The sequence below is a fragment of the Pseudomicrostroma glucosiphilum genome (genome assembly GCF_003144135.1).
Source record: "Pseudomicrostroma glucosiphilum strain MCA 4718 unplaced genomic scaffold BCV69scaffold_16, whole genome shotgun sequence".
Lineage (NCBI taxonomy): Eukaryota > Fungi > Basidiomycota > Exobasidiomycetes > Microstromatales > Microstromataceae > Microstroma > Microstroma glucosiphilum.
The window spans coordinates 233,981-260,813 of record NW_020289928.1 but is presented as its reverse complement, the minus strand read 5'-3'; the positions used below and the strand labels follow the sequence as shown (position 1 = coordinate 260,813).

General features: G+C 55.9%; 9 protein-coding genes across 9 annotated transcripts; 5 read left to right on the top strand and 4 right to left on the bottom strand.

Annotated features, from left to right (window-relative positions):
* Window positions 1-54: 54 nt before the first annotated feature.
* On the bottom strand, window positions 55-2,113 carry BCV69DRAFT_285084 (Nop domain-containing protein). The gene has a single exon (XM_025493267.1). The coding sequence runs from the start codon at window positions 2,044-2,046 to the stop codon at window positions 139-141; it is 1,908 nt and encodes a 635-aa protein (XP_025345616.1). The 5' UTR covers window positions 2,047-2,113; the 3' UTR covers window positions 55-138.
* Window positions 2,114-2,244: 131 nt separating this feature from the next.
* Window positions 2,245-5,294, top strand: BCV69DRAFT_285083 (hypothetical protein). Its single transcript, XM_025493266.1, has one exon. It carries the CDS (start codon window positions 2,331-2,333, stop codon window positions 5,172-5,174), a length of 2,844 nt encoding a protein of 947 aa, XP_025345615.1. The 5' UTR covers window positions 2,245-2,330; the 3' UTR covers window positions 5,175-5,294.
* BCV69DRAFT_285082 (S-adenosyl-L-methionine-dependent methyltransferase) lies at window positions 5,125-7,315 on the bottom strand. The gene is made up of 2 exons (XM_025493265.1): window positions 5,675-7,315; window positions 5,125-5,568 (listed from the first exon to the last, which is right to left on the bottom strand). The coding sequence occupies exons 1-2, from the start codon at window positions 7,253-7,255 to the stop codon at window positions 5,209-5,211; spliced, it is 1,941 nt and encodes a 646-aa protein (XP_025345614.1). The 5' UTR covers window positions 7,256-7,315; the 3' UTR covers window positions 5,125-5,208.
* A 266-nt stretch (window positions 7,316-7,581) lies between these two features.
* BCV69DRAFT_234239 (hypothetical protein) lies at window positions 7,582-7,854 on the top strand (the record flags this gene model as incomplete). The annotated part of the gene is made up of 1 exon (XM_025489878.1): window positions 7,582-7,854. A coding segment is annotated over one exon (273 nt), but the record flags the coding sequence as incomplete, so codon positions are not given.
* Window positions 7,855-8,709: 855 nt separating this feature from the next.
* On the top strand, window positions 8,710-11,505 carry BCV69DRAFT_73943 (tannase-domain-containing protein). The gene is made up of 2 exons (XM_025495496.1): window positions 8,710-10,286; window positions 10,373-11,505. The coding sequence occupies exons 1-2, from the start codon at window positions 8,901-8,903 to the stop codon at window positions 11,426-11,428; spliced, it is 2,442 nt and encodes an 813-aa protein (XP_025345612.1). The 5' UTR covers window positions 8,710-8,900; the 3' UTR covers window positions 11,429-11,505.
* A 580-nt stretch (window positions 11,506-12,085) lies between these two features.
* BCV69DRAFT_73910 (cora-domain-containing protein) lies at window positions 12,086-15,705 on the top strand. The gene is made up of 3 exons (XM_025495495.1): window positions 12,086-12,426; window positions 12,540-14,977; window positions 15,065-15,705. The coding sequence occupies exons 1-3, from the start codon at window positions 12,174-12,176 to the stop codon at window positions 15,335-15,337; spliced, it is 2,964 nt and encodes a 987-aa protein (XP_025345611.1). The 5' UTR covers window positions 12,086-12,173; the 3' UTR covers window positions 15,338-15,705.
* On the bottom strand, window positions 15,266-16,680 carry BCV69DRAFT_285079 (Molybdopterin binding protein). Its single transcript, XM_025493264.1, has 3 exons — window positions 16,512-16,680; window positions 15,844-16,420; window positions 15,266-15,739 (listed from the first exon to the last, which is right to left on the bottom strand). Exons 1-3 carry the CDS (start codon window positions 16,610-16,612, stop codon window positions 15,530-15,532), a joined length of 888 nt encoding a protein of 295 aa, XP_025345610.1. The 5' UTR covers window positions 16,613-16,680; the 3' UTR covers window positions 15,266-15,529.
* Window positions 16,681-18,130: 1,450 nt separating this feature from the next.
* BCV69DRAFT_285077 (acid protease) lies at window positions 18,131-19,214 on the top strand. The gene is made up of 2 exons (XM_025493263.1): window positions 18,131-18,588; window positions 18,666-19,214. The coding sequence occupies exons 1-2, from the start codon at window positions 18,297-18,299 to the stop codon at window positions 19,013-19,015; spliced, it is 642 nt and encodes a 213-aa protein (XP_025345609.1). The 5' UTR covers window positions 18,131-18,296; the 3' UTR covers window positions 19,016-19,214.
* Window positions 19,215-19,256: 42 nt separating this feature from the next.
* On the bottom strand, window positions 19,257-26,088 carry BCV69DRAFT_73866 (Pkinase-domain-containing protein). The gene is made up of 3 exons (XM_025495494.1): window positions 24,952-26,088; window positions 24,603-24,876; window positions 19,257-24,531 (listed from the first exon to the last, which is right to left on the bottom strand). Exons 1-3 carry the CDS (start codon window positions 25,792-25,794, stop codon window positions 19,493-19,495), a joined length of 6,156 nt encoding a protein of 2,051 aa, XP_025345608.1. The 5' UTR covers window positions 25,795-26,088; the 3' UTR covers window positions 19,257-19,492.
* Between the last annotated feature and the right edge of the window lie 745 nt (window positions 26,089-26,833).

Genomic DNA, 26,833 nt, shown 5'->3' with positions numbered 1-26,833 from the left:
ATTTGCAAATGGGCGTGTGCGTGGTCGACTGTGTGCATGGGTCGTGTGAGTTTTGTTGAAATGTCCATGGCATTAATGGAGTGTAAAAGTACAAGGATGTAGACATTGGCGAAGAACACAACCGGGCTTTCAGCGCCTTCATCTCCGCGGCGCAGCAGGAGGTCCCATCGATCCTGACCCCGGTCCCGATCCCAACCCCGTCTTACCTCCCGTTTGCCCAACAGTACCACTACTAGGCACAAGTGGTGTAGCTCCACCCTTGACTCCAGGCAAAAGGGAGAATTGTCCTTGCCTGAACCACTTGTCATTGGCCTCGTCGACTTTTCGCGCCCTCTGCGTAGGATCTGCCAATTCGATACCTTGCACGGGGGTGAAGGCAAGGGACGTCTGTGTGCCTGATGAGGTAGCAGAGGAAGATATGCCGTTGGCTGCTCCGCGTGCGGGGAAGGAGGAGGAAGACGAGGAAGGTCCGAGCATCTCATCCAAGTTGGTACGGGCATTGCCCCTACGGATTGCCTCCAGCCTCCCTTGGTTCTTCTTTGACATCTTTGCCTTTGTCCGATTTTCCCCCACACCAGCCCTGATCCGTCCACTGGCACTGGAGGACCCAGCCATACCCAGCCCAACCGTCTCGTCAAATGCTCCCATTTCTTCTTCGGCTTTGCCAAACTCGACTCGATTCTGCAACTTGCGCAATTCAGAAGCGCCATAGAGCTCCTTCATCTTGCGGGCACGACGACCACCACGACGCTTCTTGTGTCCGTTGCCTTCGACGGGTACAGGAAGAGCTTTGACCATCTTGGCCGGTGCGGCTTCGAGGAGCTTTTCGATCTTTTGAGAGAGCTCGGCGCGGAGCTTCGAGCCGTAAGTGCCGAGAGGCTCGGAGTGGTTGACGTCCATACGAGATACCAGGGCGACCTTGGCCGAGATGAGTCGTACGGCTTGGCGATGGTACTCGGGTGGAACCTCGCTCATTAAGGGCGCTTGATCGATGAAGCCAACGTGCCGCGACTCGCCAGAAAGGTTGCCACCGAGGTTCGACGAGAGTCCCAGCGCACCTAGGGAAGCCTTCTTTGCCGCCGCTCCCAGTACTTGAATGTTACATGCAGGGATCTTCGAAAGAGCCGTAAGACCTCCTGCCACTCCTAGCAACTTTGTTGCCACGTTCGAGCCGACAAGGGCGGAGAGATTGGGCGCGATGAAGCTCATACGCGACTCGACGTACTCTAGAATGAGTCTTGTGACTCTGGCCAGTTCGTGTACGGTCTTGCAACCCTCTTGTACCTTGTCCCACTCCTGCTGCGACAGCTTCTTTCCGCTAGTCGTGGATGCGGCAATGGAGATGGGGACTACGAGCTCTCGAGGCAGCAGCGACTCTAGTGAGCTGCCCTCCTTGGGAGCGCTGAGATCATCCGGGTTGCCCAAGGCCTCTACAGCTCGAACGTGTTCCCACGCTCGAGGAATGACGGTGTCCAGTTCGGGGAACCGAGCATTGTAGTGATCGCGAATGAATTTGTGCACGAGGGTGATCTCGTTCTCCACTTCCACAGCCAGATTGTTGGCGCGAACAATGAGCTGATACTCTTCAGAGTGCTCGAGAATGCCCTCTACTTGCATCTGGGCCACCAAATTCGCCTCCGTGGACGATGATGAAGACGCTGAAGATGATGCCTTATTCTTGAAGTGCTCGATCCTGGCTATTGTCGCTTGCACCTTTGAGGATGAGAGGAGCGTGGAGATGGATGATACGGATGGCACAGACTCGGGACCAAAGTCGAGGTCCTTGATGTCCTCTGACCTCAGCTCTGCCGAGGGAGCAATTGAGTCTTTTCCCAGCTTCAACTTCGAGTTCTCATCCACTCGTTCCCCCGGGTCAACGTCATCGTCGCCGTCATCGTCACCATCGTCCAGGTCTGCCAGATCGTCCTCCCACTTTCGCTTTCCGTTACTGTCTCCATTGCTCGCAGCAGTGGCGGCAGGCTTCTGGTCCTGCTCGTCGTCATCCGAGCCAAAGTCGTTGAGTAGCTCATCTGCGTAGCCACTCATGGCAGAAGTGAATGCGATGGAACACGGGATGCGATGGAACACGACAGGGGTGGATGGTAGGGACGGTAGGAAGGAGTGGCTATGCTACCAAGCAATTGGCCTCCCTTCCGTCGAGAGCGGCAGAATTGGCGGCTCCACTCTTTTCGCGCCTTTCCGAAGGTGAGTCCGGATTGGCTGCTTGCACACCTCTGTACGCAGAGCTCCCTACCCAACATCATCTTCTACCTCTGAATCTGTGAATACATTCGTATCAGCATCATCACATCTCTGTGAGGGCGAGGGTCATGCTGCGGGTGGTTGGCAATGGCACACGCTCAGGTCGTGTGCGGTTGTCGGGAAAGGCGGTATTCAAAGCAGCCTTGTCCCCTCTTCCTCTTCCACCTCAATTTCTTGCACCCTGCCTCGACGACTGCGCCTCCATCGCTGCCTTCAGTCGCTCTGCACTGAAAGCTAATCACGACCCTGGCACGTCAAGTCGTACTCAATGGCAATCTTCAGAGTCTGCCTTCGAGGAGCCCACCCTTGAGTATGCCTCCAACTCCAGGGACATCGATGAGATGCCACACTCTGACCCAAGACGTAGCTCCAAGGCAGCGGCCAGCGCCGAGCGCTCGCAGCCGACTTTCTCTCAGGCACAGCTTGATCTCTATCATATAATTAGAGGAAGGGTAGGCAACGCCAGCTCGACCAGCCCCAGGAGCGGGGCGGAGGGATCAGCTCAAGGTGCCCGTTCAAATTCGTCTGCAGCCACACGGCCTTTGCAGACTTTCCGTTGGGTCGTCTGGTTGGTTGAACATTCCGTACAGCCTGTAGCACCACAAAGAAGAAAGCTAGGTCCTCCGAAACCACAGCAGAGGGACAGCAAGGGCAAGGGCGTGCAGAGGGACATCAACAACTCTTCATCTTCGGCTGCTTCGGCCTCATACCAGCACTCCGCTCCTGCTTGGGGACTCTTGATGAAATATGCAGCTCGTCGCAGCGATGCAGAGGCTTTCAAAGTCATCGTCGAAAGCTTTGCCAAGTGGTGGGGAGAGCAAAGGCTGCAGCAGATGCTGGCGCAGACGGCCGAGACCTCTCAATATGATGGACAGCTCGCTGCCAAGCCAGTCGAGGTGCAGCACCGTGCGCCTTTGCCAGAGAAGTGGCAGACACAGACACCGCGGCAGGTGCAGAATCTGGCACTTGCTCTCCTGACCAGGCTCAGGAATCACCAGGTCATACCTGATCCGGATGCTGATCACCTAGCCCGAGCCCTCGGTGCTGCCCCTCGCTCGACTGATCAGAGTAGCGACAGTCCCTACGTCATCCTGGCAAATCTTCGCAGACGACAAGCGATACCGTCTTTGCGGCAGAAGCAAGTCATATCAAAGGACGCCTCTGCTTCCCTGGGGCCTGCCCAGAATCTTTACATTGCCAAGAAAATAGCCTACCTCTCCTCTGTGAATGCCTCAAGCGAGGTCAGACAGCAGCTTCGAGACTTCATGGCTCTGATAGAGGAACACCAGCACGGCGGGCAGATCGATGTTGAAGGACTCAAGCGAGTTCTGCTGGAAAGAGGTCTGACGACCAGTGAAACTACTGTAGACAGGTCAGGAGCAACTCTAGGGAGACGCAGGATGAGCGCTATGGCCAGACGAGAAGCTCGACGGTTGCAGGAAGTGGAAGAGCAACGCAAGGCCAATGCCGAACCTCTTGAGCCTGCACCCGTGGCAGGTTTCCTTGGCTCCCTCGACGATCCCTCTTCATTGGCATCTCTCCTCGTTCAACGGGAGCAACTGCTACAGCAGACCATCGCCCGCTGGTCTTCTTCTTCTTCTTCCGACTTCTGGTCCTCCTCCGCACACACGCATACCTCCTCATCCAACTCGTCCACTCCCTCTGCAGGGCCCCCGCCGAGCTGGCTCACACTAGCAGCTCTACGTTCTCTGGCCGAGAGGGGCGATTCTGTCAAGCTCAAGCAGCTGGTCAAGCTCTACCTCTCCGCCTGGTCATCCGAACATTCGGCCCTCTTCGAAGGAGGTGGCAGAAGCTACTTTTTGCCTCGGTATGGCTCAACAAGCAGGACGCGGCGGGTGAGGGCAGTCAGTGAGCCAGATACGGAGCCTGAGGGCGCTAGCTTCCTGAATTTGCTCGTCAGAAGCCATCTCGTAGGCGCCGTGGATGCCGAAAGCGCTCGTAGGGCGTACGAGAATGCCCACGCCGACTTGACTGAGCTCTGTGGAGAGGGCGACGCCGCTCGTCTTCTCTTGGACGGCCAGACCAGGTGTAAAGAAACTCTGCCCACATTCGTCGGTCGATCGCCCTCGCTCTGGTCAACATATGCTCGACCGGAGCTTCCTCTACTTGTACCAAACGAGACGACGGTACTTCTCTTTTTGAGGCTACTGCGACTGGCCAGAGCACCTCTACAAGAAGGTTTCGACTTAGTCGCGGACTTTGAGAGGAAATGGAGCCCGGCGTGCGCAATGGACAGGCTAGCTCATCAGAGAGTCTCCCCGACTCGATCCGAGGCGAGGCGCAGTCAGATCCCGTCCTCACAAGCTCCACAGCAGCCTGCCCCCTCTCTATCAGCGGACCTCTACCCGACCTCCAACGCCCCCTCAACAACAAGAGAGCAGCTCCCCTTGCTCCTCTTCACCTTGCGCACATCCCGCATCCTGCTTCGCTGGGCAACGGATCGCGGATCCTCTACGTTCGCGGCCAGGGCTGTTGACCTTGCGAACGAGTGGCGGTGGATCGCTCGTGAGGTTCGCGAAGTGCAGGAGACGGGAAGGAGGGGAAGGAGATGGGAGAGGAAACAGCGCAGGAGGGAGGAGCAGGGTGAGACTACGAGTCTTACTAGAGAAAAGAGGGACAGTGGTGGTAATAGTGGTAGTGGCAATGTCGAGAAAGAGCGAGATGGAACGATGAGGGGACCTCGCAGGATTGCTGCGACGAAATATAGCGGGCTACGTCGCGAAGGGAGAGAATGGGCCAAGTGGCGTAGAGGCCTTACGAGGGGCAGGAGAAGAGGACTGCTCAGAGGTCCTGCTGCACCAGCCTCGTCAGCTTCCGGTGTGTCAGTCAAAGGTGTGTCAGTCAAAGAGAACACTGTGGCCGGTGGAGGCGGCGATCAAGTTGGAACGTGAAGTAAAAGGGTGACATTGGTACAATGTACGAGGATCAATGCTGCACTTCGACTCTCTTTCCCCTCTCCCACTCCTTGCACGCCTTGGCAATATTACTCCAATACCTAAGCGCAACAGCCTCTTTCCTCACTGCCTCTACGTCCCACTCACCTCCCTGCCCTTCACCACCACCACCACCACCACCACCACTACCAGCACCGCTGCCCTGAAAAGCCTCTCCTAGAGCCTGAACAGACTGCTCAAGGTGCTGAGCATTCTCTTCGGCTACACTCGCTACTTCCTCCTCGGTGGATGCCTCCTCGAGAGACTCACGCAGCTCCATGACCGTCATCAGTAATGCTGGGTCTTCGAGCGAGTCTGACTCCGTGGCGGGAGAGTGCGAGGAGCGCTCCAGCTGTACAGAAGCGGCACGATTGGAAAGGAGAAAGACGTCTGGTCAGTTCAGCTCGACTCAAAGTTCTGCGCCCTTCCCGATTTGTGCAGAGTGGAGTTCTACTCACGAGATAATTGGCCCTTGCCAATGGGTCATTCAGCGTCTCAAACGCCTTGTTAATCAGCGCACTCTGACTCTGCGCGATCACCTTCTCCTTATCACTCCTCCCACTCATCCTATCCGGATGACTGACTGCCTGTTTCTTCCTCCAGGTATTCTTGAGCGATCGTACATCCACGTCCCATCCATTGCGGGGGACAGAGGAGAAGTCGAGGTCGAGGAGAGTGTAGAAGTCCAGGTCGGAGGGAAGGGGTTGGAGTTGAGAGCAGGAGGTGTTGGGGCATACGACGGAAGCGAAGGGCTGGACTGTTCCGCAGGCGGAGCAAGCCTTTTCCGGTAGAGGGCTGCTGTTGCTGCTGGAGGTGGTGGCTTGTTGTCTACTCCGAGCTGAAGTGGAGAAAGACCTCGTCTTGCCCCCACCAGGAGGTGGGGGTACGCCACCCTGAGGTAGTGGTCCTTCTGGGCTGTCGGGATTCTCACCTTCACCGAGAATATCCTTCATGCTGTGCGAGGCACTGCCCCTCTCCAAGGGCTTGGCCTGTGAAGGGTCTGGCTTCCACCCAATGAGGAAGATCATACCGAAGGTCGCAGGAATGGATCCGCCTGAGCCGTCTGGTTGCGGCACGCCTTCCTCTCCATGCAGAGCTTGATAGATGGCTCCTGCCGCAAGCAGAGTATCTCTTAGTAGCAGCGGCCTGCGATTGATAACCGCATTACTCTCCCCCATGTCTCTCAGGTCGTGAATGAGCTCATACATCGACGGGTAGGCGACGGAGATTTCATCGATATCTACAGTCGGAATGCTGAAGCCAGCTCTCGACAAGAGAGATGCACAATCTCTTGTATCTGTCATCGGCGAAACTCTTGGTGAGATGCCGCCTTCCCGCTCCTGTTCTGCCAGTTGCATGCTGGTGCGCAGCTCGAAGAGAGTGTCGCCTCCGTACATGGATCCTACGAAGCAGCCATCTGGCTTGAGGGACCGCTGAATCTGTACCAGTGCGCCAGGCAAATCATTGGTCCAGTGCAGAGCTCCAGAAGAGACGACGCACTCGAGCGAATTTGGCTCGAAGGGCAGCTCCTCTTCATCGATGAGTCTCCGCTCAATCTCGAAGGGATACTCGCCATCAAGGTGCTCGTCTCGGTAGAGCATCTCACGACTGGTGTCGCACATGATGATCTTTCTCACCCCTGTCCCTTCCTTGTCTAGAAACTGCCTCAGGTACCCTGGTCCTGACCCGATTTCAACAATGGTATCGAACTGCCGCTTGATATCCAGCACCCTCTCGGCAACATTTTCAGCCGCGGCCTTCCGCACATAGTCCGTCTGTCTGCTAGCCTCGCCTCTTCTGGCAGCTCGATCGCGCTGCATCACCTTTGCAGGACGGTCAAAGATGGTGAAGGGGCTATTCGGCTTGGGGGGCCCTGGAGCGGGGTTGGTTCGCTGAGTGCGAGCTTCGGGCTCGAGTGGGGAGGCGGGGGACGAGGTGGAAGCGCATCGCGAAGGCTGTGGTGGGAGAGATGCGGCCGCTCTGGCAGTGGAAAGGAGACTCCCTCGTCTCAGTGAGCGCGTACCCGTACGGAGCGACATGGCTAAGGCGTGGCGATGCGTGTAGCACGAGGCTGTCTTTGATGGTGGGGTGAGTGGTATGGCTTAGGTGGAAAGAGGGCGGGAAGATCTGTGTCAATCGATGGCGGAAGTGGAGAAGCAGTCGGCGCTGAATCAGCGCAGCTTCGGGCCCACGACTTTTTGCTCGGCCTTTCCGTAGAAGTGGCCATCTCCGTACATTGCAGCAGCTCATCGTTCAGTCCTCGCCACACTCAGCATCCATTTCCATCATGGGACTCTTCTCATCCTCATCATCATCGTCCTCTTCGGCTTCGACATCGTCCCAAGCACCACCTCAGCAAGCGCTCCCAACGCGCTCCTCGCGCCAAGCATGCTGGGATCATCGGGACGCCTACTTCTCCTGTCTCACTGCCAATTCTATCCTCGTGCCTCCCGGAACCGACACATCGGATGGTCGAGGACCGCCAAAGACGGCCAATGAGACTACAGCAGCGAGAGATGAGGACCCTTGCAAGGACAAGAGGAGCGGATACGAGGCCAATTGCGCAAAGAGCTGGGTGGACTACTTTAACAAGAGGAGACTATTGGAGGAGCGGCAGCGGTTGCTGTACGAGAAGAGTGGGCAGAGGCAGCTCTGAGGCGGTCAGAAGCGCTGCATTGCAGGCCACTCGAATTAGGAAGCTTCCGGGAGGCGCCAGTCGTGGCAAACATCGTCTCTGCCTCTGCGTGAAGGCCGCACGATGTTGAAAAACGGCAACGAATGGGTCGGTTCCACCTGCAATGACCCGTGGAATACTTGACACAACAATCTGCATGGCAGGCTGTAGAGCCATTCACATCTAATGTAGCGGATGGCTGAAGCGAGCTACGCTCACGAGGCCCAGAAACACCCCTTACCCGCATTATCAATGTACCATAGCTTTCCCACGACATTTCGCTCAAACGCACACCCACCACTCGGTTCGATGATGTCCAGAGAAGACGCTTGTGATGCCGACGACAGAGATGAGATTCTCCGCGGAAGGTATGGCAGGGGCAGGGTAGCCAGGCTTTGTATCATGGACCTCGTAGGCGTGAGAACGGAGCTGGGTGAGGGGCGCGCAGCGAGGGCCAGACATCTGGGTGTGCGTCAGGTGCCATGGCACAGAAGCCAGTCGCGGCCCGGAATTGCTCAGGTCGTCGTGTTCTCCCGGAAATTAGTGGACCCCGCTGCCTCGCCTAGGCGCGGGGCACCAGAGCACACACTCGGCACCGGAGAAGCGAGGTTGCAAGGTCATCCCTAGCCGCTAATGGCAAGGTCTGACCGACGAGGATAGGGGGGACAGCCCAGGTACCCCACTCCTCAGACCAAGTCGCTGTGCTAAGCTGACCTGACGCCCTGAGGAATGAGTACCAGGCACAACTTCGCCTCAATACCATTCAATCTGCAACCACGACTTCAGGCCCTGCGCTTCCTCTGCCAGTCAGGGCAGCCTCTTATCCTCTGCCCCTACACCACACCTTTCCCCCTCCCTTTGCCTTCCTTCCTGACCATAGATACTCCCTTGTCCTAACTTATTACAGGGTACGCTCGTTTTTCATCCCGCCTGACAGCAGTCGCTGAAGTCTGCGCCCACTTCAGGCCGGCATACCCACAAAGCCCTGCAGCGACCAACTCTGCTGCAGAATGGTTCAGTACAGTCCTTTCCTCGCACTTATAGGCCTACTGGGTCTCCTGCTGCCCCTCATTGTCGAGGCGGCTGTGCATGTGCCAACAGCAGGGCCCGTAGCTGAACAACGATGCGAGGCCTTCGCTTCTACCTTCAGCTCCAAGAATCTTGTGCTTAACCTCACTTTCAGTCAATACTGGGAACAGGGCTCGAATCCATCACTGGAGCTTCTGGCCTCTTCAATACCTTTGCCGATCTACCCAGAGGGCCCTGCACTGCAGCAAATTCTGGCAGGGGTTGGGCCAGATGTAGACATCTCCAGGGACGGTGGATACGGCTGGAATTCCCGAAAAAGGCTTTCGGAGCATGGCCCACTCGGGGGCCTGCCTGCTTTCTGCCGCTTTGGAGCCCTCATCGTCACCAGCAACCTCACCCAGGTCTACATGGAGGCATGGATGCCCTTCAAGTATAATCCCTCTCTACCGCTTGCGCCCATCAATGCCAGTGATTTCCCTACCAATTCCACGCCAATCAGTCTAGCGGCCAATGGTGACTATCTCAAGGCTCCCAGCTCGTACTTCATCAATGCCAGCTCGCCCCTGAAGAATGTCACGGCTCCCGACACCAACTCGACTCGATCTCTGATGACGGCTGCGTTGACAAAGTCCGCCTCGGCCAGCACCAAGAAGGTCATCGGTGATCCTCACACTCCATCTGCCAGAACCAAATTCAGAACAATGAGGACGACGGCTACAGCCACTGGAAACGACACCTCTGCGACGACGCCATCTGAGATCGAGCCAGAGGACACACCTGCGAGTTTGTCGACTGGGACTGCTGCGAATCCCACTGCCTCAGAAGAGGAGGTTGATGAAGAAGACGCCTCAATCGGTCTCCTTGAAGGACAGTCTACAAATGAGAATGGCAACAAGAGCACCATCACTCGCCGATGGAAGGGGCATTCCGACTCACCCCTCACAGGTCGTGAGGTCTTAGGGTCTCCCAAACAAGGTTGGAATGGGCGACTACTTTTGGTCGCAAACGGTGGCTTTAGGGGCGCCATCCCCTGGCCAACCATGAAGCAGTCCATGTCCAGACTAGGAATGGCCGTTGTTGGCAACAACCAGGGCCACTTTGGAGGAACGGGTGTGACGACCTGGATCAATGGCACGCAGCACGATGAGACCCTCGTCGATTGGGGGACTCGAGGTGTACACGTCTCAAAAGTGCTCGCAGATGAGGTGTTGGATGCCTTCTACGGGGTGAACAAGGGCAAGAAGAGACGCTCGTACTTTGCAGGATGCTCCAACGGTGGCAAATCCGCTCTTGCGTCCGCTCAATCTGATCCGGGAGACTTCGATGGAATCCTTGCCGGCAGTCCGGGCGTCAACTTCAACAGGATGGTGAGTGGAATCGTGTAGCCTCTCCAAGAGTGCTATGAGCTTGGCAGATGGGCCTGGTACTGATCCCTCACCGTCGTCACTCACAGAATGTGGGCCAAATCTTGTTCCAAACCCGCCACCGCAAAGGCACTGCGAAAGGAGGCTGGTTCTCAAACGAGCTGCTTGCGCCGATGCACCAGGTGATCCTAGACCAGTGTGATACCCTTGACGGTGTAAAGGACGGCGTACTCACCGACCCCAGAAAGTGCAATCCGGACTTTGACAAGGAGCTGCTGTGCAAAGCTGAAGGTGGCAAGGGCAATTACAGCGAATCCGATCTCTGTCTCAGCAGTACGCAGCTGACCAATCTCAAAGGCCTGTACCAACCTGCGACCATCAATGGCAGCTTTGTATACCCCGCATTCCCATACTCGTGGGAGTCGGATGGCGCGAGCTTCCAAGGCACAAGCCCGAAAGCGAGGTTCTGGCTGTTGGCGAACAGACGAGAGCCCAATTACGACAATGCGACCTTTGACCCGTACACGGAGATCACCTACGACCAGGTCGTTCAAGGCGACATCGATGGTACGGCATGGACTGCCGATGTCGTCGATCTTTCCCCTGCGATCAACTCTGGCACCAAGATCATCTCCTACCATGGTCTATCCGACATGACTATCAGTCCTTACTCGACGCAAGCGTACTACAGTGCCGTGGCCAATGCTACGGAAGGAAAGATCAAAGGGTCTCTCTCGGACCACTACCGCTTCTTCGACATTCCTGGTATGGGTCATTGTAGAAACGGTCCAGGCGCTTGGCACTTTGGAGGCATCACTCAGGAGGACGGAGGCAACCGACCTCTGGTCTTCGACACGCGCCATGACATGTTGCTCAGTCTAGTCGCATGGGTGGAAAAGGGTCACAATTTGCCATACCACGTAGGCGCGTCGTACAAGTCACGCTCGAAGGTGCTACCAGTGTGGGACGGTAGTCAGCCCCTGAAAGGAGATATCACGCTGCCCACGACCTTTGAGGACAAGGCTTACGGCGTTGAGTTCACCCGGAAATTATGTCCTTGGCCTCAGCAGGCTGTATACGACAAGCAGGGGACCACGAAGGGCAAGGACGCTTACATGAGCTTCACTTGCCAAACACCCAAGTAGTGCAGCATACTCTGGGCTGTTATACATGCCGCCTTGCATGCTTGCCAATTGCGCTCCATATACTTATTGTACTGACTGGGAGGAAGATCATATGCTGGGTCTGTCAACCAATGTCTCTCTCATTTGCGTTCCTTCATCCTCTTATACCCAGCCCTTATAGTAATGCATTATTCGCCTTACCGCCCATCCTGACTTGTATTCTCATGGCATTGAGAGTATTTGAGCATAAAAGTAGCTTGTTCCCACAGACAAGGACCATGTGTGACTGCTGAAGGTTACGCTGCTTGGTGATGCTCTTGATGTCCTTCTTCCGTTCCGCAATGGAATGAGCCCCTGTCTAGTCAAGTCTAGTCTAGCCTCTTCGCCCGCTCGCCCGCCCGATCGGTGGGTTGTGCGCGTGTGTGTGTCCTCATCGTGCATCTTGCAGCACCATCCAAGCCCCGCACTTCTGCACCCGCATCGCCCCCTCCAAACTTTGCCTGGGGGCTGGCCATCACCATTCATCCAAGCAGACCCATCCGCAAGATCTTCATCATACAACGCTTCCTCCTCTTTCACTAAAAGTCTGACAGTATATTCTACTGCTGCTGTTGTAAAACCTCCTAGTTCCTTCTCAGCGCTAGGTCTGTCCTCTTCAACGGAGGGAAACAGGGGCACTCACTCTCCTTCCGCTGCAACGTCTCGCGGCTGATCGCAGCCCGACCGTATCGTCCTCCTCCTCCTCTTCTTCTGAAGACCTATCACAATGTCCCACTCTTCCGGCTCGCCCAGGGACACCAGACGTCCTTCAAGGCAGGAGACATCTCCCGAGGGTGGACCTCCTCGTATCTCCTTTCCTTCTGAATCTGGCGCCGGTGCTTCCAGCCCGCAATTCCCGCGAGGAGGCGAGTCGTACAATTCGAGGGACAGCCATCATCACCCTGATCCTCAAGTGGCTCAGGACATTGATGCTGCGAGACAGATGAGTAGGGCTAGGGCTACGAGTATTGATCATAGAGGTGAGTCTCGTCGAAGCAGGTACAGATGGATAAGAAAAGGAATGGGATCCCGCAAAGGGCATGTGCGGGTACAGATACTGACCCTGCAATCCACTCTTTATCCGCCTTTGCAGAAACGAATTCGCCCACTTCTCCTCGGGTCATCCCAACCATGGGGAGGAGACCATCTATGCAGCAGAACGATGACCCTACCATTCCACCAACATTTTCCGCTACTTCTCCATCGCACGCCAGGCAGGTATCTGGCTCTTACATGGGCAGATCGCCCATGGCGGCTCGGAGTCAGGCAGCTAGATTCTACCGTCAACCTCGTCGGCAAGGCTCCAACACTTCACTTGATTCAGCTTCGCACTACATCGACCATCGTCATCATCACTCCATGAGCGCAAGTCAGGGTAACCAAGCTACCCTCTCTGCCTCTACTCGGCAGACAAGCAGACTGGGGCAGCAGAACTCCTTCCGAGACAACAACGTCAACGAGAGTGCTGTGGATGACGAGCCCATGGCGGCTGATGTGGACGACATCCCGCGGCGCAGCAGGGACGATTTGAGAGATGATCAAGACGAGCAGACGCAGCACACAATGTCTCGTCGGCCTTCTGCCCTTGAGGATGACGTCTGCTTCCCTATGCCAGGGCAGGGCTCGCCTCCTCAGGAGCACAGAGAGTACCATCATGAAGACTACCCTGACGATCACCGCGATTACGAAGAGATGCAAGAGGATGAGCATCATCATCATATGCATGACGGCCCTCGTAATGCAGCAGGGCGTCTGCCACCAGGCTACCCCTTCGCATTTGACCTACAGGCCCTGGAGGAGTATGCAGTGGAGGAGCGCACTAAGCTGGCAGCTACAAATGCGGCTGGTGTGGACTTTTCGAATGGCGGGTTGAGGAACCGTATTCGAGGAGGCAGAGCAGGTAGAGCGGACGATGGAGATGGAACATACGGAGGAACTGCATACGGCATTTCCCCTGAGTCGGACGATGCCACCTTCTACTCTCGCCGACCTCGAAAGCCTCAGGCGGACAATGCACAGGGCAAGTATCAACGCAAGCTCGCCCTTTTTGAATCCGGAGGAACGGCCCCTCCCCCTCAGAACATCTTTGGAGGCCGCGATGGTGCAGATGTGAACACACCTCTCTTGGGCGCCGACGGCAAATCAGCCTCTCCCAGCGATTTGCCATCTTACCAGCCAGCCAAGAGTGATGGAGGGAGAGCTGACAGGGATGAAGCTCAAGAGGGCCCAGGAAACCTTGGGCGCTCGTACTCGCAGCCCGCTGGACCCGGCTTCCCTGGCAGGAAGAATAGAAAAGCAGGTGTAGGAGGCGCAAGCGCTTTCTCCCTGGGAGCGGGAGGTCTAGGAGCTCCAACTCCTGCCGACAAGCCCTATCGCTTCACATTCTACTCCAATGCTCTGCCTTCGACCATCCATGCTCGTCACATTGGCGAATTGCCTGCCAAGGGACAGACCTTTGAGGAACTCTTCTCCGGCCTGGATGCAGGTACGCTGGGAGGGGCTGCTGAGGAGTCGAGCGCCGAGCCTAGTGCCGGATCAGATGAGGCCAACGCTGCAGGGGGAAGCAAGATCAACGCCTCCGGATCGCAGCCCTCTGCTCTTACGGCGCAGTTGGCTGCAAGAGGAGCCTTGACATCAGTCACTGGCAACGGAGCTTCTGGCTCGAGCAGTACAAGCGGTCGAAGGGAGGGCACCACTGCTCCTCCTACGCGCTCTGGTACGCCTGTTCCTCAAGTGACTGGCGCTCCAGCTCGCAACTCGCTCAATGCTGTGCGACAAAACAGTCAGCGTGTGGCTCCTCCACCACCTGCTGGCAACACAGCTGGAGTACGCACAATGCCCGGCGGAGGCATTCGTATGGATCAGGACCCCGAAGCGAACACCTGGTGGCTGGACGTCCTCAGTCCCACGGATACGGAAATGAAACTCCTCAGCCGCGTCTTTGGTATTCACCCGCTCACCACAGAAGACATTCTGATGGAGGAGACCCGTGAGAAGATTGAACTCTTCCGCAACTACTACCTGGTCTGTTTCCGATCTTTCGATCAGGATCCATACTCTCCGACTTATCTGGAGCCTCTCAACATGTACATCATCGTCTTCCGCGAAGGCACCCTCTCTTTCCACTTCCGTGCCACACCTCATCCTCAAAATGTCAGGAGACGTATCAAGCAGCTCAAGGACTACATCAATGTCACCTCTGACTGGATCTCCTACGCCCTCATCGACGACATCACCGATGCCTTTGGTCCTCTCATCCAGAGTATCGAGTACGAGGTCGACTCCATTGATGAGCTCGTATTGATTCTCAAGGATGTAGAACAGAGCGACATGTTGAGGCGTATTGGAGCCTGTCGAAAGAAGGTCATGGGTCTGCTTAGGTTAATGGGTAACAAGGCCGACGTCGTCAAGGGATTGGCAAAGCGATGCAATGAGAATTGGTCCGTGGCACCAAAGTCGGATATTGGACTCTATCTGTCCGATATTCAAGATCACTTGATCACCATGACGCAGAACTTGTCCCACTTCGAGGTGAGTAAACCTGGAGTCCATACCAGTTTTGCTATAGCCAGGTATACTGATCCCTTTCCTCTACTTTCGTATTCCGTTCTTTGCCAGAAAATTCTCTCCCGCTCCCACTCCAACTACCTCGCTCAAATCTCAATCGAGATGACCGAAGCCAACAATCGTGCCAATGACGTCCTTTCCAAATTGACTGCACTAGGTACCGTCATTGTTCCTCTAAACGTCATTACCGGTATCTTTGGTATGAATGTGCAAGTTCCAGGACAATACACGGAAAGTCTTACGTGGTTTTGGAGCTTGTGCTCGGGAATGATCTTAATTGCCGTACTGGGATATTGGCTGGCAATTAGGTATTTGCAGCGTTGAGGGATCTGTTTATTCTCGGGTGGTTCTATACGATGTGTGCTTCTGCGCTCGCTACAGATTCTCTGTCTTCATTGTCCCTCGCACTTCTAATGCGGCTCACAAAATACAACACAAAGCACATGCCTTGCTACGCCTTTCCCTCTCACCTTTGCCTGAATGTCCACTCTATACTCCCCCACCCCCCACCCCTTTCTACTCTCCCAACTTCCCACTCTCAACAATCTTTGCATCCAATTCCTTCTCCACCTCTTCTCCCAATTCCTGTAGACGCTTCAAGTCATCACCGATGAGACTTACGTCTACGCCTCCTTGAAACTTGGGATAGGAGCCAAGACGGATATTCTCTTGTTTGCAGCGGGTATTGAGTTTTTCGAGATAGGGGGCAATGGAGGATTCGGGCAGCTAAAAGAAGGGTAGGACGAGAGAATCAGGGAGAGGAAGGAGGCTGTCAGTAAGTAGGTGAGGGAATCGATTCTCGCCACGCCTTTGTGATTCTGAGAGCTCACCTTTGTGTGTACCAACATCCGATGTGGACGAGGTTTGCTGGTGTCAATGGGTACATACGGCTCCATGCCGTCCAGTAGAGCTTCGAACAGCCTTGGCACTCCCGGTAGGATACAGATCCGCCCATTGATCCTCACCACGGGTACCCACAGGGACTCTGTCGGGTGAATCACCTCGACCTGTGCTGCTCCACTCCCTTTACTACTAGGGAAAAGGGCCATCCTCTTTCTCGCAGTGACCATTTCCTCCGTTTGCTCTCTACTTTGACTTCTTCCCTTTTGCATCTCTGCCATTCTCCTCAATGTCTCATCATGATATTCCAATGGTTCTGCTCCAAAGGCTTTTGCGATACTCTCATAGGTGATATCATCAAAAGTAGGACCAATTCCACCACTGGTAACGGTAAAGTCGTACTTTTCACCAAAGCGACGAACCGCTTCGGCGATTTCTTCCTCGTCGTCCGCAATGACTTCGATGCGCTTCAAGTCGATGCCGCGGTTGAAGCAGAATTGAGCAAAGTAGTTGCTATTGGAGTCTTTGGTCTTGCCGTTCAAGACCTCGTCGCCGATGATGATGCAGCTGGAGAGGAGGGAGGTGAGGAATGGACCGATGTTACGACAATGTTCTCAGAGATACCAAATCTTTTGGAGATCCGACCTTTCCTACTCACCCTGCTGTTTGGACATATTTGCCCGGTCCCAGAGGCTGGTTGTGCTTGCTCACATCGCTCATCGCAAACTTAGGCATCGCCTGCTGCGAGGAAGAAGCCATTCTTGCAGTCGGAGGTGAGATCCGAAGAGAAGGCGGTGTGAGGTGGGATACGATGCTGCTCAGACGTGTGCTGGAGCTAAAGAGGGATGCAGGGGAGCGAGGGAGCATGAAGGAGTGGGACTGCTGAAGTCTTGACACCAGTACGAGACCTTGACTGAGTGTGAGCTCGGATTGGTTGAGGGATACTGTACTGATCGTTCGGGTCGCCCGAGCCAGACGCCCTCCACTTGGCTTGTCCGCTGACAAAGATTCCGATCCGACTCCGCCATGCGTCGGCTACCGGTACGGCTACCTCTGGAGTGTGTGCCGGTAGCCAGGCTGCGCCAGTAGGCACAGATGGACATCACTGCCCACGCGCAAGCGCTGCTTTACACGAACAAGGTAGCGCTTGCTTCAGCTGAATTCTCCGGCCCAGCTGTACAAGTCTGTATTTGCGCTCAGCAGTCTGCACATTTGGAATGCAGCTCACAAGCTCGGAAGAAGAGCACGCTCGGTTGTCTGCCATCTGGACGCCGTAAATGACGCTAACGCTACCAAGCTAGGTCGAACCGTCTTTGGACCTGATCATACCATCGCCAACGGGGGTGTTCGGACCGAAGAGGCTCAGTGGAATATGCTGCCCCTGACGACCGATCTCTTCCCATCCGGTGCGCATTTGACCCGCCCCCTCCCGCGTCGCACTTCCTATGTCAGGTACACACACACACGCCCCTGAACATTGTGTGCAGAGCACAGCCTGGCGAAAGTTCAACAAGCACATCTGCGTATCCTTTGTGATGCACAGCACAGCACAGCACAGTGCTGAGCACAAGTATATATCACCTCCACCACGCACCCTCCTTTCCCCCACTGACCATGCCACGCTTCTCTCGCCTTTGCACTGCTTCCCTGTGTGCTCTGCCCTGGCTTCAAAGCGCACCATCAGCACCTCGCACCCATGAGACCATACCCCAGACCAGTATGAGTACCACCGTCCAGATTCGCAAAGCTCAGCACCTCCACAAGATTGGAGGTGAGGTGGAAGGACATATCGACACTGCCGAAGTGCGAGCTCATGCAGACAGTCTCTTGGCCAAGCATACAGCTCGAGGGCTTGCCTCTGAGGTGAGCACTCACTCGCACCATGATGAAAAGGCCGACCATACCAGTGCTGATCATCATCATCGAGGTCACCATGCATCTCACAAGCCTGCAGCCGCACGGGAGACTGGAAACACGGCCGATGTAGACATGATCATCCAAGGCGACGGCTTCAATTGGATCGGTGACCTCACTGTTGGTGACAAGACTGTTCCCCTGCAGTTCGATACCGCCAGCACCAATGTGAGTGGAAAGACAAGACTGGCAGCATCAGGAAGACGATCCAATGTTGCTAACTTGCCCGTCTCTCTCCCGTCTTTTACTCCAGCTCGTGCTCAACAAGGATGCTTACAAGCCGGGACCAGATGCCAAGAATCAGCGAATGTCTGGCAACGTCAGCTACGCCAGTGGCCAGACCAGTGTAGTTCACGTAAGTTTCTCAACCTTTGGCACAGGCGCTTCATAACTGACACCACCGTCGGTCCCTCGCCCTTCTCACTCCCAGCTTTGGACCGATACCGTCATCTTCGGCGAGCTTCCCCCCATCGCCGACGTCCCCATCTCCTGGGCCGAGTCCAACTTTGTTGGCGGCAAAGACAGTGCAATGCAAGGTCTCGTCGGCCTCGCTCTCCCCGGTCAAGACTCTGCTTCTCCCCTTGGTGGCTTCTTTGAGAGAGTCGTCAAAGCTGGAGTGCTCAAAGAGAACATCTTCTCTTTTGCTCTTGCTCCCGGTGGAGTTGGAGAATTGCAGTTCGGAAGCGTGGCGGAGGCGGCTGTGGCTCCACCTAAATGGCTGCCTGTGCTGCCTGACCGACCGGGAGAGTGGCTTGTCAAGGGCTCGATCAATGGACTGGAGAGACGCATGTTGCTGGACACTGGATCCAGCACCATCTTAGGTGAGTGACGCAAGGAGTCGTTGAAATTCTAACCTCCACTTGACCTTATCTTAACATCCTCGTATCCTGTCATACAGGTCGCAAGGAAGACGTTCTCCCCATCTTCGAAAAGCTTCAGGACTTCATCGACGTCCTCGAAGATCCCGACGGAAGCATCTTTGCCGTCCTCAAGGACTCCTCCAAACTCCCCACCTTCACCTTTACCTTTGGTGACTTTTCCTTTAGACTTGGAAAGGATGCTCTTTCCTATGGAACTATGCCTGATGGTCGTCAGGCATTGAGTATCATGGGAGATGTGATTATGGAAAAGTTCCCAAAGGATGTCTGGATCGTGGGGGATGCTGCGTTGCGTGAAGTTGTTTATACGTGCGATTGGGATGGGAAACGTGTGGGCTTTTCCCCACACAAGAACACCATCGTCGTCTAGACGCATCGGGGGTACGGTGGAGCACCGATTCCACTAGTCGAATACCATCCCAGCTCCCTCATCTTGTCTCTATATGCCGTCAATGACGAACCAAAGCTCATTAAGTGCATCCAGATATCGCCTTCCCCATCTCTATCGCCACCGCGTCTTCTGCCTACCACAAAGCCCTGTAGGATTCCTCAGCCAAAATCAATGCTGGCTCTGTAAGCGACACGAGTGAAAACAAATTTGCAATTGGTTGGGTGGTACTGTACTAATGGTATAATCCCTTTGCAATGGGTGGTGAGGTGACACGAACAAATGAAAGTGTGTAGAATGTAGAATGGACGGGGATGATGGAAGTCCGCAAAGAGAGCGAGTGCGAAAGCAATGGGAGGGTTGGAGAGAAGCTTGCAATCTTTCCCCGTCCACCTTGCGGATAGCTCACTCTTCTCCTGACATAGTCCACTGTGCCCATCATCTCTCGGCTTTCGCTCTTCATCGATTCCGCACCGTATTCTTCATCGTCTTGTAGAGCATCGTGTCCTTGAATGACCACTCATTGTTGTTGTAGGGGAACACGTGCTCCAGCAAACGCGACGCCGTTGGACGGGCGTCCGGGTCTAGCTCAAAGCATTTCTTGAGGAAGTGGGCCGCCTCTGGCGATGGTCTAACGTCGGGAGGGATAGGAGGTGCTCGACCTTCCTTTCCGATCTTGAACATGGCCTGCACTGCTTCATCGTCTGACCAGGGTCTCCTTCCAGCGAGCATCTCCAACACGACGCATCCAAGGGACCAGATGTCAACCTTTGCACTGTAGCCCTTCTTGCTCATCGTCACCACCTCTGGGGCCATCCAAAAGACGGAACCTTGTAGACTCATCCCCTCGACGTTGCTGTAGATGTTATCGCTCTTTCGCACTGTACCAAAGTCGGAGATCTTGACTGTGCCGTCGAGGTTTACCAGGAGATTGTCGCCCTTGAGATCTCGATGCAGAACACCACGCTCGTGGAGATAGGTTAGACCGGAGAGGATCTGCAAGACAAAGAATTTTATGGTGCCTTCTTCCATAGGCCCGTACTTGCGTAGAACACTGGCGATGCTGCCACCGGGGACATACTCGAGGAAGAGGTGAAGGTACTTTGGCGTCTCCTCGAAGCCCAAATAGGACACGATGTTGGGATGGTCAAGGTCTTTCAGCGTGTCGATTTCTGACTTCAGAGCAGTGACCACTCCCTTTTGCCGCGTATCCTCTCGATCGCTTTCAGTCCGAGGTAGCTCGACCTGCTTGACGGCGATCATTTCACCAGTGGTTGCATTCAGAGCGAGGTACACTCTTCCATACGTTCCCTTTCCAATCAGGTCACCCTTGACCCATTTGAAGACGGGGAGAGCGTTCGAGTCGGCAGAGGGCGATTCGGCTACGGAGGATCCTGACACGGAAGCCGCGTGAGATCCACGGTTGACCTGTTCTGAGCCTGGCGTCATCTCTAGCAGCTTGGTACCCCACAGCTTTGTGCTTCTCCTCCGAGCAAGACCCAATCCTGGCGAGGTGACCGACGAGCTGGACGCCGCATTCACCGCCGTCATCGGTGTCAGACTTCCCACGCCCGAGCTCAAGACAGGTGCTCGTCTCGGCGCTGGCGTGTCAGCCGTCTGTGCCCCGCCATTCATCTCCATGAATCGCATCCGATCTTCGGCGACTCGTCGAATTGACTTCTTGTGACGAGTCAGCGATGAAGCACTTGTGGGAGATGCAGTTGTAAGCTGATGTCGGCCGGAGCTAGTCGTCGAAGGGCTGCCAGACGCAGCACTAGATGGCAACGGGCTGGGAGGAGCGCCTGCAGCAGCTGCGTCAAGTACCGGCTTGTCCAGGTCGTGGCGAGGGAAGAACTCGTCCAGATTCTCGTACAGCTGCTCTGGGGGAGGACGCATCGCCCAAGCATTGTCTCGCCGAGCGAACGAGCTCTTGCGAAGGACTCCAGGTGAAAAGGTCGAGGAAAGTGGGACAGGTCCTCCATTGCTGCTAGAACTCAGCGCAGGCGAATCATGGGGTGAAGCACGAGCTTTGACGAAAGCAGCAGCAGGAGAGTTTGGTGCATCAATCGTCAGCCGCAACTCTGGGCGTCTGCTGGGACTTGAAACTCTTTCAAGCAGAGAAACGCCGTCGGGCGCTTTGAGCGATGGCTTGAGTGTGCCTGAGTCATCAGCATCATCCAACGAAGTGGTTTGTCCGCTGTCTTTCCCGCTGCTCCCTGAGCTGAGTGACGAGGGATTGTTTGACAGTGGAGGGGCAGCATCCAAAGGCTTCGCCCAGGTTCCACCCTCATCATCGTCGTCATCATCTGCGAACGAAGCGAAAGTCCCTCCACCTCCATCATCGAGATGGAAATTACCAATTCTGCTGCTCCCTTGACCGGAAGGGCTCTTGACAGTGGCTGTCGAGGAAGAGGCCGTAGATGGAGAATCAGCTTTGACAGTGCTGTTTGGAGAAGCGGCTGCGGGCATGCGCGGTGGCTTGAGAGCATTGCTGTCACCGGATGCATTAGCAAGCAGCGAAGCCCACTGATCAGCTTTGAGTGTTCCTTCATCCTCGCCGTCATGAGATTGCGCTGCCTTGGCCGACTTTGAAGCCGTCGAGGATACGGCTGACGTCACTGGCAGGCGGGGTAGTGGGCGAATCCTCGACACATCAATCTCATCGGGGCCGACATGAGTGGGCTGATTCCTCACTCGAGACGAGGCAGCAGGACCTCCCGATGGTGGCGGAGATTCCAAGGACTTCAGATGTTGACCAGGCAGCGGCCCACTGCCCGAGCTGCGAGCTGATGTAGGTGCCGTCATAGACTCTTCAATAGAACTGCGAGGCTGACTGCTTTCCCTGGACAGGCTGCGACGGTGGCCAGCCACTGCATCGCTTTCTGTGGACTTGAATGACAGACCAGACGAACGGTCTGAGCCGCCGTTGGTACTGCCGCGGTGATGACCATCACCTTGTTGTCCGCTCCCGGTAGAGGTCCTGGGATGCGTTGAGGACACCTGCTGTTGGTACTGACCGCCTGTGTGGGCTGGAGCGCTGCGCTGCGAATGAGGAAGAGCTGCGGGGGGAGGACCTCTGTACTGGGGAGCTTGTCCGTGAAGATTCTGGGGACCCACAATCCTGGTAGCTCCTTGCTGAGGGGAGGACGTAGCGGGAGTGCGTGGATAGTGGTACTCTTGAGAAGGGCGCTGAGCGTGTTGACCTGGCATGCTGCTCTGCGCAGTCTGACGAGCATCGTGCGACGACCTTGGCATCAATACGGGAGGATGCGGTGACGACGCCTCTCGTTGCTCTTGCTGCTTGAGTTGATGGAGCTGCTGCTGCTGCTGATGGTGGTGGTGGGCAGATCTGGGATCCCACTGGGAGGCACTTTGAGGCTGGTTGAGAGCACGAGGCTCCCTAGGTCCAAAGTGCGGATGAACAAAGGGCTGCCGCGGCTCTTGTCCGCCACTTTGCCTTCGATGCTGCAAAGTCTCCTGTACAGTCATGCCAGGAGACAGAGCAACACTCCCACCTGCTTGGCCAGTGCGCAGAAATTCAGAGACTTGCCTAGTGCTGGAGGCGGGAAAGCGAGCCTGAATGTAGGGATCTTCCTTAGGTTCCGGAGGAGACATGAATGCCCGATAATGGGCGGTTGCCGGGTTGCCTGCGTCATGGAAGGTATGAGGGCGCTGCGGAAACGGCGTCAAGGCTGGAGGCCCATGGTACGAATGAGGACCAGCACGAGGGTCCGTGTAGACCCTCGCTCCGAACTCGTTGATGTAGAGATTGGGCGGATGAGGGTGTGCAGTACCAGACATAGCTTGCACGTGATGCTGGTGTTGCGCCTGGTAGTTGTGAGCCAGTGCGACACCAGAAGCAGGGGCCCTTAGAGTCCCAGGCCCTCGATGAGACATCTGCCCCGGGAACTGATCCCGGTAACCTCCGTCGAAGGAGCTCGCCATTCGCATCGAGGTGGCTGACGGAGGATGCCGAGGAGCCGTAGAGCTCGCCACAGCACTGATTGCACCAGACTGCGCCACGCCCATCGGTGGACCATCTGCCGAATGTCTCGGCTGCAACGGTGCAAGAGGTTGTGCTGGTCGAGAGACTTGGCCTGCTGATCCGGGTCGACGGCTTTGATTGTTTGGAGGCATTTGGACTGGTCCGGTTGCTGCTTCTCTAGCAACTGTGAGACTTGGATACCTCCCGTCTTTACCTGGCGACCTCATCTCTTCGGGAAGGTAGTCAGACACAGACTGCCGATTAGCGCGGGATGTCTTGGGCTGAGTTGACGAAGGATTGTCTTTGACGCTTCTACTGGCATTGACCTCACTTCCTGACTTTGACTTCAGATCTTCCATGCTTCTGATGGGCTGTAGAGCATTGCCTCCTTGCCTATTGTTGATTTTTGACGATCCACCAGCCAAGTTCTGGGCGAGCAATTGCTCATAGCCTGCGTCAGGCTGATTGTACATCCTGGCAGCATCATGTAGATCGTACTCGTCACGTTCCGCTGTTTGCACGTCTCGCCGTCGGCTTGAGCTATCTTCTGGCATCTGTTGACGCTGAGACGGCGGACTGTGCGCGTGACGGTCGAGCTCAGTCGCCTTATTTCGGGGTGACTTCGACGGTGACCTCGCAGCAGATGCTAAAGCATTACCATTGGAATACCCTGAACTTGTTGCTGGACGCTGCGGAGTTCCTCTCGAATAGCGCCGAGGCAGGACCGGTCTCTCTTCCTCTACCGAGACTTGCTGCAATTCTTCCATTTCTTCTGCAGGTCCACTGAAAGCTTGACCCTGTACGTGGATTGGAGCATCTGGATCACGAGCGTCGTGCTGCTCGGCATGGACACTGCCTTTCCCTCTGGGCTCATCCTCTACAGTGGTTCCCTTGGTATGAACCGAGTCAGAGCGTCCCTCACGGACAGCCAAGAGCCCTGAGGACGGTCGCGAAGAAGTGGCTTGACTCAGACCAGAGAAGCGAGGGTCATCGCTGCTTCCCGCACTGCCACTCGCGAAGCTTCTCCGGCTGACACCTTTTGAGCGAGCGAGACCTTTCTTGCGGCCAGTCTCCGAGCCGCTATCGTACGTGGCCAGGGTTCCATTTCCTCCTTCGGCGCCATCGTGTTGGAAGGCATAGTCTCCTGTAGAAGAGACAGAGCTGATACTGTCGGCCTTCAAGTGACGATCGCCAGAGGTAGCAGCGGCATTTGACTGAGCGAAAATTGCCTGTGGACTCAGTGGAGACTCACTGCTCCCAGACTCCTGCTTACTCCTGCGCCTCTGTGGCTCTGACAGTGCGGTGACTGCAGCAGCGGGAGGTGGACCAGTGCTAGTCGGTCGGGCGGGGGGACCAATCTGCTTGAGCAAGAATTTGAGGTTGCCCTTGTTGTCACCCAGGGCCTTGCAAACCGTCCAAAGACTGTCTTCGGCGATCGGAGGTCCGCTGGTCTCTGACATTCCGATCTCAGTCCGGTAGAAGACAAATGATGCCGGATCGTCCTCAAAGCGATCTGTGCAGATATACGGAGGGTGTAGAGTTCAGCCTCTTATCCCTGTGAAAGCTTCGGATCCATCAACTCACGAAGTTTGCTCAACATCCGCTCCTTGATGCCTGCTGCCGAGTCAAGACCGGACACGTCTACCACTAGGAATCTCTCATTGTCCTCGGTCACCTGGATTAGCATCCTTCCGAGCGCCTGGCGACCCGCGACTGTACCATCTTCGACGGACTCGAAGCTTATCACAGACGATGCAGAAGGATTGCGCAGGAGCGGTGGCTTTTGTGCTGCAAGTTCTTCCAGGAGGTCAATTTGATCCGCGGTTGGCGCGACAGCGGAGGTGGGATCGACAAGTGACTGGGTATCGGAGTGGCAAGACCTTAGAGTGAGCCTCACATTCTGAAGATGCTTTGAAATGTCAGAGGTACTCACCGACTCGTCTCCTCCACTGCTAGCTCCAGTAAGTGCGTCAGGGCTTCCCTTTGGCGGCTCCCTTGAGTCAGAGCGGTAGTGTACCTTCTTACCGAAGCGCTCAAAAACACTGCCAACGTGGTCAAAGAGCATGCTACCATTCTTTCGTGACCGATCAGCGAGGCTTCTCTCCTTTGCGTCGCGAGAGCTCTCCCCTGCTTGCCCGCCTGTGATTACGGTCCGCTCCTTCGGCTTCCGTTTCTCAGTCCCGACCGAGGATCCGTCAACTACTCTTGGTGAGGTGGGTCGGAGGATCGAGAAGAAACCTCCACCAGCTCCAGGCGATCTGACTGCCGAAGGAGGCGTATTTGAGCCACTGTGACCCGTCGAATGAGGATGACCATGGCTGCCTGTTGATCCGGCTGAGAGCGGTGAGGGTGGATGCTGATGTTGTGATGAGGGACCAAAGACATTTGTGGTCAGGTACAGACCTGATCCGGAAGCTGCGCCTGTCTCTGCTTCGTTGTTGCCATTTGCAGAACGATTCGAGTCGAGCCTATCGTTGGGAGCTGCTGTCACTGAGAAGTTGAGACGGGCTGGCGAGTTCTGTACAGGAGAAGATTGCGTTTGCGGATCGAAGCCAGTCGAGGAGGATGCCTGGTCGCCGGCTACGATGGGCGAAGATTTGGGACTCGTGTCATCGACCCAGCTCGCAGCAGCGATACCTGCTCCACCTTTGCTGCTTGGCCCCCTGCTGCTCGAGCGCTGACCTCCTCCAGAGCGCATACGTTCTGAACGGTTCTGATCGTGTTCGCTGCTGAATCCTCGAAAGGAACGCAGCGAACCCGTCGGAGAGATGGGCATGACGGAGAATTCGAGGAAGTAGGAGCCAACGAAGCGCTGCGTAAGGCGCTGAGCCGCGTCTCCTTCGTCTCGAAGGGTCCGAATGCAGGTAATCCGCGGCCGCTAAGCAGACTACCTTATCCTTGTTCGACCCCTGACAATTAGTGACTGCTGCGTCTTGGGATAGAAGGAGGAGGGTGTTGCTCTATAGTAGCATCAGGCTTTGTTCGAGGGGACACAGTCCAGTAGAGGAGGAGACCTATCTGTTGGACGTCTTGGTACGGCCCAAGAGTATCTCAGCAAGCCCAGATGAAGTATGATATCAAGGGCGAGAATTGGAGCTTAAAAGTCGGATCGACTAGGGGCCAATGTCCTATGAAGATCGTCCAGCTACAGTCGCGATGTTGTTGCTTTGCGTCACCCTTTTTTAAGTCTACTCGTCTGAATGGGCAAGGGAGTCGCGTTGGTGCTTGGGGAGAGTGTATGCAGTACGCGCACCACAGGGGACCGAGCCAGAAGGTTACGTCGGCCAGACCAGATAGACGGGAGGGCGCGCGTGGGGTGCGTTGCGATGGCCTCGGCTAGACGCAGATAGGTATACGAGGCAGCTATGAGGATGAAGGAAGCTGCGATGGAGGGTGAAGAAGGGGCAACGAGAGATGGTCCAGGAGGCTATAGGGAAGCGCCGGCGGAGGTGAGTAGCAAGCGTCACACGGCAAGGGGGGCCCTGCACCCAACATCGGCTGAGTTTTTCCGCTGCCTCGCTCAATCGGCACCCGCGTCGCAGCCCATCCGGGGAACACGCCAGGGCAGCGAGCAAGGATGCGTCCAGGCACCTAGTCACTCTTACGAGGGATGCTTCAGACGTCTGGCAAACCCTAGCAGAAGCTACACCATGCCATTTACGCTACCTTTGTGCCTGGCTCAGGGCAGCGACCTCGGCACCTTCGCCGCGTCGCCAAGCAACCGTATGACTCCCGGGCGGAATGCACATCGGCCCGCCCGCGTGGCCTGGCCAAGGGTAGCGCAGGGGCCTCAGCCAGACGGAAAGGGAGCCAGG